The 14,906-nt window shown below is 42.4% G+C and overlaps 1 protein-coding gene across 1 annotated transcript in view; it reads left to right on the top strand.

Moving 5' to 3' along the window:
* The window catches only part of LOC144770674 (IgGFc-binding protein-like), a 334,107-nt gene that overhangs the window by 273,977 nt on the left and 45,224 nt on the right, over positions 1–14,906 (top strand). The window contains exons 24-26 of the mRNA XM_078655389.1: positions 9,251–9,812; positions 11,288–11,880; positions 14,028–14,598. Coding sequence (XP_078511515.1) covers positions 9,251–9,812; positions 11,288–11,880; positions 14,028–14,598 — 1,726 coding nt within the window. The remainder of the gene's footprint in view (positions 1–9,250; positions 9,813–11,287; positions 11,881–14,027; positions 14,599–14,906) is intronic.

Raw genomic sequence — 14,906 nt, 5'->3', positions numbered from 1 at the left:
ACTGAGTTTAATTGATACAAATGGACATTGATTTTTAGAAATATCTTTGCTTAATTTTTATATATGTGTTTTTGTATTATTACAAATAGTTTTTGCATTTGAGTTTTACCTTTTGAATTTTTAAATTCAAATGCGACCATATGCCTTCAAGTAACTGTGTGCATCTTTTGAAATGCACCTTTATAGTCATACCTTAATAATAATAAACAAGTTTATAAATTTCATGGCTACACTAACTAGTGTGTCCCCGTTCTGTGGCAGAAAAGAAAGACCAAGTTCTGGGCAGTGAGGTGAAAGCAGCTACAGGTTAAACGGAGGGGCTTATGGATGGAAAAAGCCAGGTCTTAAGCTTTCTCCGGAAAATTGTCTCCAAAGACTCCAGCCGGAGCCCGATGGGGAGTTTATTCCAGTGTTTTGCTGCTAAAAAGCGGAAGGAGCGACCTACCATCCTAGCTCTTCTGATGGTCGTAATGCTAACCTGCCCCGTCCCACTTGATCTCAGTCGGCGGGTAGGAGCGTACGGGGCAAGGAGGTTATGCAGATAGGTGGGCCCTTCCTTCTGTAGAATGCGGTGGCTGACACACAAAGCTCCAAAAATAATTTGTTCCCTAACCGGGAGCCAGTGAAGGGAAGCCAGGGCCTTGTTAGAGGGAGCTCTCCTAGAAAGCATTAGAACGAGATGAGCCGCAGCATTCTGAATGCATTGGAGCCTCTGTACGCATTTGATATTTGCCCCTAAGTAGAGGGCATTTCCATAGTCCAAGCGAGATGTCACCAGGGCGTGGACCATAGTTTTCCTTGCTGTGACCGGGAGTACATCTTAGGTCTTTCGGAGTCCTCGAAGAACCCAAAAACATCTTCCCGCCACCCGCTTGGCATGAGTTTCAAAGGATAGTTTGGTATCCAACCAGATCCCCAGGTTCTTAACCTGATCATTAGGGAGTGGGGTCAGTCCTAACGATTGAGGCCACCATGCTGAGGACCAAATCGAGGGTGCTTTGCATATCACTAGTACCTCTGTTTTATTGCCATTAAGTTTCAGGCAGTTATGAGCCATCCACGACGCCAGTTCTTGTAGGCACGTTGCAAAATTGATGGCTGCCTTATCAGAATCTTGGGTGAGGGTCACCACGAATTGTGTGTCATCAGCGTATGCCACAACACTGACTCCAAATTTCCCAATAATCTCTGCCAGGGGGGTGATGTAGAGATTAAAGAGGGTGAGACTTAGTGTGGAGCCCTGTGAGACCCCTTGGTCCAGCTTGATACGTTTGGAGTAGAAAGGTTCCTGCGACACCTGGAAGCTACGGTCGTATAAAAAGGACCTTAACCATTCCATGGCTCGGCCAGCCATACCTCCTTTCCTAAGACGCTGAAGTAGAGTATGATGGGCAATAGTGTCAAATGCGACACTGAGGTCTAATAGAACTAAGGCCACTGTCTGTCCCTCGTCTACGTGTTTGCGGAAGATTTCTGTAGATAGGAGCAGGGCAGTGACAGTTCAGTTTGTATGAATTACGTTTCAAATCAAATCAAATCAAAATTTATTGTTTAGTTAGTTAAAACCATAACAATTTAAAACCAGAATTTCAAAAACAAGCAAAGAAACATTGGGAAGATAAAAAACAAATCATTGTGGTACAAGAAAAATAACCATACTTCTTTTCATCTCTTCCGGTTTTCTAAAATCCATTATTAAAAGAAAAAAAAACGAAAACGAACAAAATAAAAAATTTAAAAAAAGAAAGAAAATACAGTACATTAAGTCCAGCCGTCTTCCTCCTTAACCAAGTTTCCAGTCTTTTACGGAGCTTAGTTGGTACTTTAAGGAATTTAATCGGACTGCCCTTCAAAGGGTGGGATCTTCCTAATATACATATGTTCTTTACATCTCTTCTGGTTGATCTAAATTCGTTATAAAAAATACAGTGCAGTATGATCACCCATCTTCCCCTTTAACCGCGTTTCCAGATTTTTTAACAGAGCTTAGTAAATGCTTTAAGGAATTTAATCTAAACTAGACAACAACGCCCACAACAGCAAGGAACTATTCAACATCGTCAAAGAGTTTACCAACCCCACTGCCAACTCCAACGACATCACTCCCTCTCAAACCCTTTGCGACTCCCTAGCTTCGTTCTTCCACGACAAAATCGCAGACATTAATAACAGCTTCGACAACCAACTCGAAGTCCAACCCACCCAACCGCCTGCCGTACCTTCACCCCCCTTGAACATCCTTAACAACTGGAACCCAATCTCCACTGAGGACACCATCCGCCTGATGAACACCATCCACTCAGGATCCCCCACAGACCCATGTCCCCACCACATCTTCAACAAAGCAGACTCCATCATAGCACCACACCTCCGAGACGTCATCAACTGCTCCCTCAACTCCGCCACCTTCCCGGAAAGCTGGAAACACGCCGAACTCAGCGCCCATCTGAAAAAACCCACAGCTGACCCCACCGAACTCAAAAACTACCGCCCCATCTCGCTCCTTCCATTCCCGGCCAAAGTCATTGAAAAAGCTGTCAACAACCAACTCGCCGCCTTCCTCGAAACCAACAAATCCCTCGACTCCTCACAGTCCGGCTTCCGAGCCAAACACAGCACTGAGACCGCACTCATCGCTGCAACAGACGACATTTGAACTCTACTGGACAATGGAGACACAGTCGCCCTCATCCTCCTCGACCTCTCCGCAGCCTTCGACACAGTCTGTCATAGCACCCTGTTACAACGCCTCAGAAACATCGGAATTCAAGGAAAAGCACTGGAATGGATCACCTCGTTCCTTGCTGGAAGAACTCAGAGAGTCCGACTCCCACCATTCAAGTCAGAGGCCACTGAAGTCACTTGCGGCGTGCCACAAGGATCTTCAGTCAGCCCCACCCTCTTCAACGTATACATGAGCCCCCTCGCGGCCATCGCACGCCAACACAACCTCAACATCATCTCCTACGCTGATGACACTCAACTGATCCTCTCACTCACCAAAGACCCTAACACCGCCAAAACCAACCTACATGAAGGAATGAAAGAAGTAGCCGAGTGGATGAAGCACAGCCGTCTGAAACTGAATTCAGACAAAACAGAAGTCCTTATCTTAGGTACCTCCCCCTCCGCCTGGGACAATTCTTGGTGGCCAGAGGCCCTTGGAAAAGCACCCATCCCGACGGACCACGCACGGAACCTGGGCGTCATCCTGGACTCCTCACTCTCGATGACCAGACAAGTCAACGCCGTTTCTTCGTCTTGCTTCAACATTCTTCGCATGCTCAAAAAAACATTTTGATGGATCCCCACCGAAACTAGAAAAACGGTCACCCACGCACTGGTCACAAGCCGCCTGGACTACGGAAACACCCTATACGCCGGTACCACCGCAAAAATTCAGAAAAAACTACAACGCATCCAGAACGCATCAGCCAGACTCATACTAGACATCCCGCGTAAAGACCACATCTCTGGTCACCTGAAAGACCTCCACTGGCTCCCCGTCAATAAGAGAATAACTTTTCGCCTCCTAACCCACGCACACAAATCACTTTACGATCTTGGACACGAATGCCTCAACACACGACTTTCCTTCTACACCCCCCCCCCGCCAGTTACGCTCTTCCAATCAAGCCCTTGCTGCTGTACCTCGCATCAACAAAACCACCATGGGAGGAAGATCCTTCTCCTACCTGGCAGCTAAAACCTGGAACTCACTCCCCATTCACCTTCGCCTCACTCAGAACCACCTAGCATTCAGAAAGCAACTTAAAACCTGGATATTCGACAAGTAATTCCCCACCCTTCTTCAAGCGCCTTGAGACCCTATGGGTATGTAGCGCGCTATATAAATTCTTTGACTTGACTTGACTTGAATCAGTCTGCCATTCAGAGGTGGATCTTCCGGATTTAGGCACGCTGTTATTGCCGCTCTGCATGACCTAATTCCTCTAGCATTAAAACTTGATTTTAAGAGCATAACTCGCTCATTGTATAGTTTGTTACATATACAGATTATGTGAATGAAATCTTCCTTCTGGCAGTTACACAGCCGGCATTGTTTAGGACCTATATACGCCCAGGCTGGCTGGTCTGCCAAAGATGGTAGTTTACCAAAGCGTAATGTCATTAATTGTTTTTTAACAGACATTGAGAACGGTATGCTCAAATAAGGTGCCGGAGTAAGGGACTTATAGCTATTTATCACCATCCAGGCATGTGACCTTGTTCGGAAGATGTTTTTGTCCAGCAGTGATGAATGAATTTTTGAAGCTTTATTTAATGCTTGTTTAAACGATTGGTATGGCAGGTTTTTATTCCATAACTCTGTTGTGCATGTAATTGAGAGCGATTTGAACAGGTATTGATGAAAAGGGGAAGTTTTGTCCTCATTTACTTCCACCCAAAGTGCTTCATTGATTTGCGAAGTAGCTACGTTTTGTTTCAAACGATACCACGTTTTAACTGTCGCATACATTCTGCCCAATTCTTCGTTTAGTATGCCGAATTCCAAGCGCACCTGGGCTGGGGAGGCTGACCTTTGTAGCTGAAATGTTTTTTTGTAGACAGAAGCTACCAGTTGGTTTAAAACATCTCTGTCTTCTCCGTGGAAAGCGACGCTCGCATACGTTATTGTTGGTAAAACTTACGTTTCATTCACTCAGCATAAGAGAAGGAAAATAATGAGGCCCAGATTAATGACGCCCTTGCGTTGCCATTGTGTCACACAGGGGGGGGCAAGGCAACACAAGGGCTTCAGTGTGATTTACTAAGTCATACAAAGCCACCTTGCATTGCTTACTAAATCTGGAGAAATGCATGGCAGCTCAAATCACATCATTGCGTTACTCTGCCCTAGGAAGGTCAAAATGCTAAACCTTCCCAGGTGAGGCATAGCAAGGAGAAATATGTTCTCTGTTTTTGCATTCTGTACACATTCAGAAAGAGGAAAAAGCCTCCAAGGATTGTGTTTGTGCAGAAAAGTGTACCTTCTTGCACTAAAACAATCCTGGCTGTAACGCATTCATCCATGCCTCATGGTGCAAGAGTCCCTGCTTTGGTGCTTGGCTGCACTCAGTATGCCAGCACAGGGAGAGGGCAGAAATGCACCATCATAGTAGGTATGGCACATTGGGCAGGAATGCACAATTATCTTATTGGTATGCTATCTGGTTTTAGGTTTAAACCTATAATAACTGATAAAACCCCACCAAAAAGAAAATAGCCATCACCACCGGTGTAAATATATAAACACTGAAAAAACACCTTTGCAACCACAAACTAAGTGCCATTCAAAGAAAGGAAACAATGAGTGAAAGAGTTGTTTTTATTTCTTCTTGAAGGGGCCAATACAATGTAACTTTGTTATACAAGGTAACATAAAAAAAAGACTGGGCTAACATCACTCTGCTTGAGTTTTGTTGTTTAGGGATGTCACTAAAACGTTGTCTCTTCTTCCTTCTGATTTTTTCAGTTTTGTGGTCTTTGGTCTAAAGATGCAGTGTTTAGATGCATGTTTTAGGTCTTATTTAGCTATTTTATAAACTGTAGAGAATTGGAAAATTTTGAAATCATATTTGATACTTTGGCTACATTTGATTTCACTGAAAGGTAACATGGCTGGTTTCATAAGAATTTTTCTTAATATCTATCATCACATTTACCCACATACAGAGAACAGGTGAAATCCTCTGATACATCAGCCCCATTTTCTAGTGAATCAGTATTGATTGTAAGTGAATTGCCAAACATCCCAGGCTTTAAACATTCAATGCAAGATGTAGTGACAGGACAAGCATCTGAGATAGTGGTGAAAACATGACACCAGATGTTTGGTAAACATGGTGTCACATGGAATGCTGCTGAACAAAGTTCCTATCAATTTCAATAAAGATTGGAGTGATATTGTTTGTATTTGCAGTAATTCAGCTACGTCTATGAAAAAGTTGTATGATGGCCTGTCAAAATCGATACCTGAGCTTAAGTGCTTCCCTGAAAGCGATCCTTGTCACTTGCTAGATGGTATGCTGAAAGCATCTTTGCAATCTTCAGAGATAATGAAGAATGCTATTGACTTTGTAGTCCAATCTGGTGGAGTAAAAATGTGTTTGGACCTCTTATACGCTGTGCACACGCTATCTATACACATGATCTATCAGTGCAGAAGGCAAGCAATAATTAAATAAATTAAATTAAAATTCCCAAAACACCGGAAAAACACTGTTTCTGTTGTGTTTAATGGAGCGAAAATGTGTAACCACTGATAACCACTGTTTTGTTAAGGTATTGAAAAACTGAAAAAAAAACACCAAAATTTACCAAAAATAGAAACTGAAAACAGGAAAGCCTACTTATTGGATATAGTGCATTCCTGCACTCCCCCTGTCACGCAACACAGCACAGAAAGTTATCTTGCTGTCTTGCATTGTGTGGCTTGTTAGTAAATCTGCCCCTGAATTCCATGTGTTACCGAGAATCCAGATATCCCAAAACACTCTGCTAGCCCAGCAGTAGGGGCATGTTTCTTTCAATAAGTATAGACTATATAGTCAATTCCATTGTGTGCTGTAAAATTCTATAAGGGTGCCCTTCTCCCTCTGGAAGCCCATGGGATTTTGTCTTGCAGATTATTCTGGAGAACTGCAGTGTTTAGTAACTTAAGAACCAATGCTCTCACGACTGTCTCCCAAGCAGATATGTGGCAAGCTCTCTGCTATCGGGTGAGCAGTTTACAAAATGAGCAGCCAGACAAATGCAACTGGGAAGCTGTCTAGTGCTCTGCCATAACAAATATTGACAAAACCAATATGGCACTCCTATGGAAGCTCCTGGATTTGGCACTGTTTTGTAGCCGTGCTGTAGAGTAGCGAGCATGCTTTGCAGTGTGTCTAAATCTCATTTTAAAAAGCACTATGATGCAGGCATGGCTAATGCCCCTTAAAAAAAAAGTGCATTAGCGCTGGATGTATCATTGTCCTTTTTAGGTCGAGCATCAGCGCGCATGCACTGTCTGCAAGACCTCTTGTTTGAACTATAGGCATGTAAATTCCCCCAGCTGCTTACCATTGGTTAACTCGTGTTTTAGTATTCTTTACTAACTGCTTATTGGTTGGTGCTCCCGATACATCACTTCTGTTTATCACTCGGGAGGACCGGCCAACTAGAGCTTCCTTACACTATAGGGGCGTGTATGCTCATATGGGGCTACTTCTTTAATTCATGGTCAGCGAGGGAGTAGGAAACACGTACAGTTTCCTTACACTCTATGGGTCTGTTTGCTTGTGTGGGATTACTTGTTTAAATTACGGCACGCTTCATGTTTAATGCGGAGACAGCCATGGTGATGAATGTTAGACTCCTATCAGCCCTCCCATACCGCACACCCCTTCCCATGCAGTCTTTGCAGAGTGTGTCAGTCCGGGCTCCACGCACAAGCATCCTCTGTGCTTCAGACATGCAAGCTCTCGCTGCACTGTCAGAGGTGCTCCTGGAGGCACTTAGGGGCAGATTTATGAAGGCCTTGCGCCGCCGGTGCGTCACTTTTTCCCATGTTAAAAATGACACACCGGCGGCGCAAGGCCTTCATAAATCTGCCCCTTAATGCATATCCTGCTCGACCCCTCCCTTGTGATTACTGCCCCGGTTCCCTAAAAGCCTCCCACCAGCAACAAGAACCAGCATCTGGCAGAATCATAGTGGTATCCACTAGAGGGCAGGTACCCAAGGCCCCGGGCAGACACAGGTAATCGCTATGTGGCCAACATGTAAAATCATAAACAGAACATGCTGCATTGCAAACATTGAGAACGGGTGACAAATCTGACGATAGCGGTGAAGGCAGGCGTCTGTTTGCCTAGTCCTTGGTTTATGCCTGTGTTTCGGCCGGTGGTCACGCTCTTCCAATTTATTTTGTTTACCAAAGTGTGTGCGCCTAAATCAATTTTTTTTAAACTTTTTTTCCAACAGCAGCAATATGCTGCGCTTCCACTTTAACAAGGGTGCCACTGCGCCTATTGTCAGCAGTACGGTGGCTTGTAACATATCAATATAAACATTTAAATATTGTGGTGCAAAACATCTCATAAATGGTATCTCTTACTGGAGAGAACATGTCAGGAAATATATGTACATTCACTGACTTGAAATAACAAACAGACTACTGTACACATTTATTCCCATACTATCATGCACATCAGCTTGACTTCAAACCCATAATGTGTGTATAGAAGGCTATACTCGGTATCACATCCAGTGTTGCTTGTAAGATATTTAGAGTTATTTCCAGCCCACTACATCACTCCTTTTGCAGCGTTCTTTGTTTATGACATTGGCAAATATGGGCAAGGCCAAACAGCTACCCATTATGGCCGCAAAACATTATGCCCTCAATTACTTAACTTTTAGCATAAGCATTGGTAAACCCATTAGGTTTTGCCTAAGTGATTAATAATAAGCTGTTTTTTGTTCTAAGTTGTAGCATGCTGAGTAGTTGAAAAATATAGTTTAAGAAAGTCCATCAAATTGTTATGACATGTGTTACTAATGGTATAGTGCGGGTATAGCAAGAGTTTGAAAAATTAAATTAAAGAGGGAAATTATGGAATTAATTGATGTAATAGCAATATTATATCTTTAGAGGAGATCTGACAACTGTTGGGCCCGGTGCCAGTGCATCTACTGTACCATACAAATCATGGCCCTGTTTACTGTAAGGTAACTGCCCTTGTGACCGCCTGCCTAGTAAAATATTGCAATATTTGGTATTTAGAGGGGTTCCTAGAGCTTTGTGCCCTGGTGTTACTGCACCTGCTGCACCACTGAAATCATTGACCTAGTGCCTGCAAGGTAACTACACATGTGACTGCTTGTTTAGTAGTAAAATATAGCAATATTCTGATAACTTTTGGCTCTGGTGCCACTGCACCTGCAGCACCATTGAAATAATGGCTCTAGTGCCTGCTAGATAATCGCACGTGTGACTGCCTGTTTAATAATAAAGTTTAGCAATATTCTGCATTTAGTTGGGTCCCTCAAGCTTTTGGCTCTGGTGCCACTGCACCTGCTGTACCATTCAAAACAGTCATTCAGTGATGAGAACTGATGAGAGACCCCTTTTAAGTTATATTAAATACATGAGATTTCACAAGCTTAGCGCAAGAGCTGTGCAGGCCAAACCTTGAAATCAGGAAGTTTGACTTTGGGAATTGGCTCAGCACAACTAAGATGTGATATTTTTTGTTCTTCCTAGGTGAATGGGACTGTGGTCTGTTTACCTTTCTACTTTGGAGACCTACAAGCATTCCGTTGTGGCAACAAAGTGGTTATCAAGACTGCTTTTGGCATGACACTGAAGTTTGATTGGAGCTCAGAGGTTAGCGTTAGCATACCCAACACCTACGCCAATGCGGTGTCTGGACTCTGTGGAAACAACAATGGGAACGCTGACGATGACTTGACCACGAAAGATGGAAACATAACATCCAATGAAAAGGAGTTTGGAGACAGTTGGAAAGTTGCTGATGCTCCAGGATGTGAAGCAGAGTGCAAAGAAAAGTGTCCAAGTTGTAGTGAAGAACAAAAGCAAGCGTACACGACCGAGGAGAACTGCGGAATTCTCACCAAGCCTGATGGCCCATTCAGTCAGTGCTATGAAACCATTAACCCAACAAACTACTTTAAAGATTGTGTCTTTGACTCTTGCCAAGCCCAAGGTCAACTATCAACAACGTGCAATGCCATCAAGGCCTACGTCACTTCGTGCCAAGCCAAGGGTGTCGTGCTCAAGGAATGGAGATCCGACCATTTCTGCTGTAAGCTGAGCAATGGAATTTATGTTTCTATTGACATTTGTTTATATTAAAATAACCAAAACCTTACACGCTTACCCACACGCACACACACACACTCTTTAATCAAGAATATTTTAAGTAGTTCATAAGAGTATGGGTTGTGTTTGTGTAAATGCCTTGCTTTCAGCGTTGAAACAAAGTTAGAGAGAAGACAACCCAACTCTACACTCTGACATGCGCAGTGTGGCATCGATACATACATAGCAGCAGTGTAATTCATATTCTTGGCACACTAAAGGGCTGATAATATTGAAAGACGGGTGTGCACTAGGGGTCCTCACTCATAAAGCAGACTGTTTGGTGGCACCCCAAGTGTCAAATAGAAGATTCCATAAAATGATGCTTACCTCATCCTTGAGTATCATGGGTAGAGTTCAATACTTAACCTAAGAAAGTGTTGTGGGGTACAAGGAAGGATACGAAAATGAAAACAGTGAAATAGTCTAACAATAAAAAGTTTAATATACAAATCAAGTATAAAACGATACACAGAAATGGATTACTGCAAAGGGATAGAGGGAAATGAGGACAGTAAAGTGGAGAAAATAGGTTTAACTGCTCCATTGAACGTCAGTTCGTTCCTACAGGCCTCAATTCATTACAAATTTAGGTTCCTGATTACTTAAAATACCAGTGTATTCAGGGAATAAGATCGCGCCCTTTGTTAAATTTAGTCAGCTGAAACCTGCCAGAATTCAACAAGGAGAAAATGTATGGTGTTTACTGGGACAAGTGGAATTTGGTATGCTAAGCAGCAAAATCCAACTGTTATTCCCCTGAATAGCTAATAATGATTGCATTCCATACATTCTGAACCCCTCACCTCACAGATCTGATTGGATGCGACCTGGTCACTTTGAACCAGACCCCTTCAGTGGTGTAACACACAATGATGCACCCTCCCCTCTCCCCTCCCCCCTCGCAGAATGTGAGCAAACATTTTCTTGCTCACTTCATTTCATCATTTAGTGTTTATTGTGCATTGAGATATTGGGACTTTTGCGGTTCAAAATAGTGAATAAAATAAAAAGCAGCGCAAAGCGAGAGAGACAACCCTTAAGAGTTATACAGGTGTCTAAAGAAACCCTCTACCTACACTGTGGGGGTAGCAGTGTGAGTGCAGGTGTCTGAGCCCACTTCCTGGGCCATGTGCAGGACTTGATATAGTTAGTTAACTGTTCTAAAGCATCCATTATCCGTGGATTGTCTGATGAATGTCTTTAGACTTATTGCCGGGAAACCCACTTAACTTCCATGCACATCATAAAGTAAACTGTTTTGGAGCACCCAATGAAGGAAAAAAGTTATTTGTTGTGTTTGATGATTTATCTGTTGCTGCTAACTGGCTTTTCCACCTGCCGTGCATGATATTTTTCTAAAAACACTATGACCCCCGCTTCAGACTTACCATTAATATGTTCTTATGTCTAAAACAGCTCTCAAATGCCCTGATAAGAGTCACTATGAGTTGTGTGGCAGAGGTTGTCCGGGCACGTGTTATGGTCTTGCCCCGCCAACTGGCTGTGATGAGCCTTGCACCGAAGGATGCTTCTGCGACAGTGGATACATACTAAGCGGAGAGAAGTGTGTCCCCATTGCAGACTGTGGCTGCACGTACAAGGGTAGGTACTACCAGAAAGGAGAGGACTTCTACCCAGACACCACCTGTGAGGAGAGATGCAGGTGCACAGACAGTGGAAACACAGAATGTGTGAAGATCTCCTGTGGTGTCAATGAGGAGTGCAAAGTTGTGGATGGGATCCAGGGCTGTCATCCCACAGGATTCGGCATATGTGTGGCAGCGGGTCACCGACATTACTTATCCTTTGATAACCGTGCCATTGACTACCAAGGAACATGCACATACACACTGGCGGCCATCTACAGTGGCCAGCTGGGACACAGGTTTTCAGTGGTGGTTGGCAATGGACGTCATGAAAAGGACAATGTGGCACTCGCTAAAATGGTGATGGTGTCACTGGACTACCACAATATCACCATGGAAAGGGGAGTGAGCTGGATGGTCAAGGTAAGATTGTTAACCCTCATTTATTTGCAATTATAAGCATTCCAACCCAGGCAATGACTTTGAGATAGATTTTCTTTTGAAAAAACTGTACAATAGTACTGTTTTGTAAATGCAAGGTTAACTATTTAGCTGCATCAGAAAATCCTGATAAAAACACAAAAGTCTCATTTCACATTCAGCAGAGAAAACTTACATTTCTATAGATGATTCATATTGGATGGAGGGACAGAAATTAGCAAATTACAGTGGCCAGATGTTTCTTCATTGGAATGATTCTTTGGCTCAGATGATATGCCCAGGCAAAGAAGACAAGGGGGAATAGTAAGGAGAGCTATATTGTATATATTGTCCAATTGATAAGTTGTTTTAAGTGCAATGATTTTTGTTAATCAAGCAATAAAGATCTTATTATTATAGTAAGTAGAGCTATCAACCTGGTATGTGGAAGTTGTTAAGTAGATTAAACAAATGGAGCACATGAGACCTTGATGTCTGGGTAGGTGGTTAATATAGGCACGTGGCAAACCTAAGGATATTGAATTTTTGCTGTACATTTAAAGTGAATGCCTTAGGACACTTGTTGTCAAATGCTATTAAACTCAATAACACTCATTTTGCCAATGCTGAAAGAGAGGCTGAGTTGTTGCCTCAAGGACTAAAACCTGAGTACCTTATGTTTAAGGTAATGTCTGCAGCAAATGTACATCCCATTGTTTCTCTTGATTGCGTTGTCTACTAAAATCCCTAAACGAAATCCTTGTCAAGTAAATTGCCTACCCTACATCAACTCCACCACTACAATGACAGTTTTAAATGAAAGTAACTTAACATAATCAATTGTTATATCATTGTACATCTCTCCTTAATGTAGTTTACATGAAGTTAAATTAAATCTTATTATTATCCTTAACATAAATATTATGCCGACCCTAAACATACCCGGTAACTACTGTGAATTAAGTTAAATAATTATGCCCAAATTAACAGGTATATTAAAACATCCATATCTCATTTTACTTTTAGATTCTTTTAATTAGAAAGTAACCTTAACCCAACCAAAACAGCAATCCTAACCCTTAACCCTAAAGATTTGAAATTCGATTCAAATATAATAAATACCTTTAGCCTAACTAACATCAACTGATTTAATTAAAATTAAAAAAAAATAAGTTACTTTTTTCCATAATGATCAATTATATTGAACGAAATAACTTTTTATTAGTCATTTAACCTGATACCAATGCCAAACTATTAACTAACTACTAACTGCCCTCAGCAATGTTGTTTGATTGAGTTCCCAGTTTCCCACTTTGCATTTTGATGACCCCATCTCTATCCGACCCTCCCAACCAACTTACTGTTGATTTCCCACCTACATAATCAGATGGTGCACTTGAAATTGTTTGGAATGTTTTATTCACACCAGTTTCCCTTTTCTGATTGCCAGCTTCAATGCTGTTTTGATGTTAACTGTCCTGAGGAGGACAACATCATCACGCCACGGGGATTGAAACAACATTGATGTTTCAGTTACCCTCTGTTTAAGAAACAATTGTTTAACGTTAACTTCTTTGTAATCTTAATTTCCTCACAAATAATTAGATGTATTATGACATTTTCTTTACCATTTTACGTCCAGTTTTTAAATTATACATAACACTGCATTGTTTTCATAATTGCTTTTTGCTTACCATCTTTTTGCTGTATATTATGGACTGCATTGATAAATTGAGAGTTATTAGATTTGTGTCCAGAACCCTCTTGCCATTTGTTGTACTTTTTTTAATTCCTGCCCATTGGATATGATGCTGTGCACATATCCTGAATATATCTGAGTTTTAGATAATCAATTTTGTTATCAACCTTTTTTCATCTTAATATATGTAACTCCATAGAGGTTGTGAAGACACATATATGTGCAGGAAACTGCACTTGTCAGGCATGTAGACTGTATGGCAAACAACAGTACAACTAAACAATCATTCTCTGGTGTTTTGCTAGGCTTTTTGTTGTGGTGCATACAATGAACTATTTATATTTATTGATTCACATGGACTGTTTGATAACAACTTTAAATTTTTCTGAGTTAACATGATGTACTGATTAGTTCACCAATTGTTCTTGACTCTTCTCTTATCTTGACAAAGATTGACCAAGAACGATACAATCTCCCTGTGACCTTGGATGATGGACATGTCATGATAAATCAAGAAGGAAACAATATGGTGGTCCGCACAGGTGCCGGCGAGGAGGTCCTCTATGACGGAGCACATTACGTGCAGGTGAAGGTTCCAACCACTTACAAGGACAAGATGTGTGGCCTTTGTGGCAATTTTAATGATGATCCGAGTGATGATTTCCTGCTGCCAAGTGGCAAAACTAGCACAAATGTGGATGAGTTTTGTGAAGCCTGGAAGATGCCAGTGAAAGACTCTAAATGCACCGACGGCTGCGGTAGCAAATGCCCGGTCTGTAGCGAGGAAAGAACCGCTCCATACGCAGTAAATACCAAGTGTGGCATGATCACAGCAACAGATGGACCCTTCCACAAATGCCACACACTTGTTGACCCCACCAACTATTTCAACTATTGCCTCTATGATATGTGTGTGCTGAGCAACGACCAAGAAGCGCTCTGTAGCAGCCTGCAGGCATACACAGCCGCTTGCCAAGATGCCGGAGCAGAGATCCAAGCATGGAGAGAGACTGCTTCCTGCCGTAAGTCGATATAATGGTGATGTGACTCACAGTGCCTTTACACCAACTGAATGCTCACTTTCTGATATTTTCACCCATTGCCTCTTACAAAACTGTTCAGGACGGCCGGTCTTGCCTTGTATTGCATCTGGCATTTTACCGGTCAGCTGGAGCCCTTGGAGTATGGTTTTGAAAGCTCAGGTGCCTCTGGTATTTTCATTTGCTCCTCGAGATAATAATTTGTAGCAGGCACAGGGAGCATGACCAGAGAGAAGGAAAGAGGTAGTGGGAGGGAAGGATAGAGAGGGATCCGAGAGGGAGAAGAGAAA

This window comes from Lissotriton helveticus, chromosome 7, assembly GCF_964261635.1.
Source record: "Lissotriton helveticus chromosome 7, aLisHel1.1, whole genome shotgun sequence".
NCBI classification, from domain to species: domain Eukaryota; kingdom Metazoa; phylum Chordata; class Amphibia; order Caudata; family Salamandridae; genus Lissotriton; species Lissotriton helveticus.
Note: the sequence above shows the minus strand (reverse complement) of the source record. Positions and strands in the feature narration are given on the sequence as shown.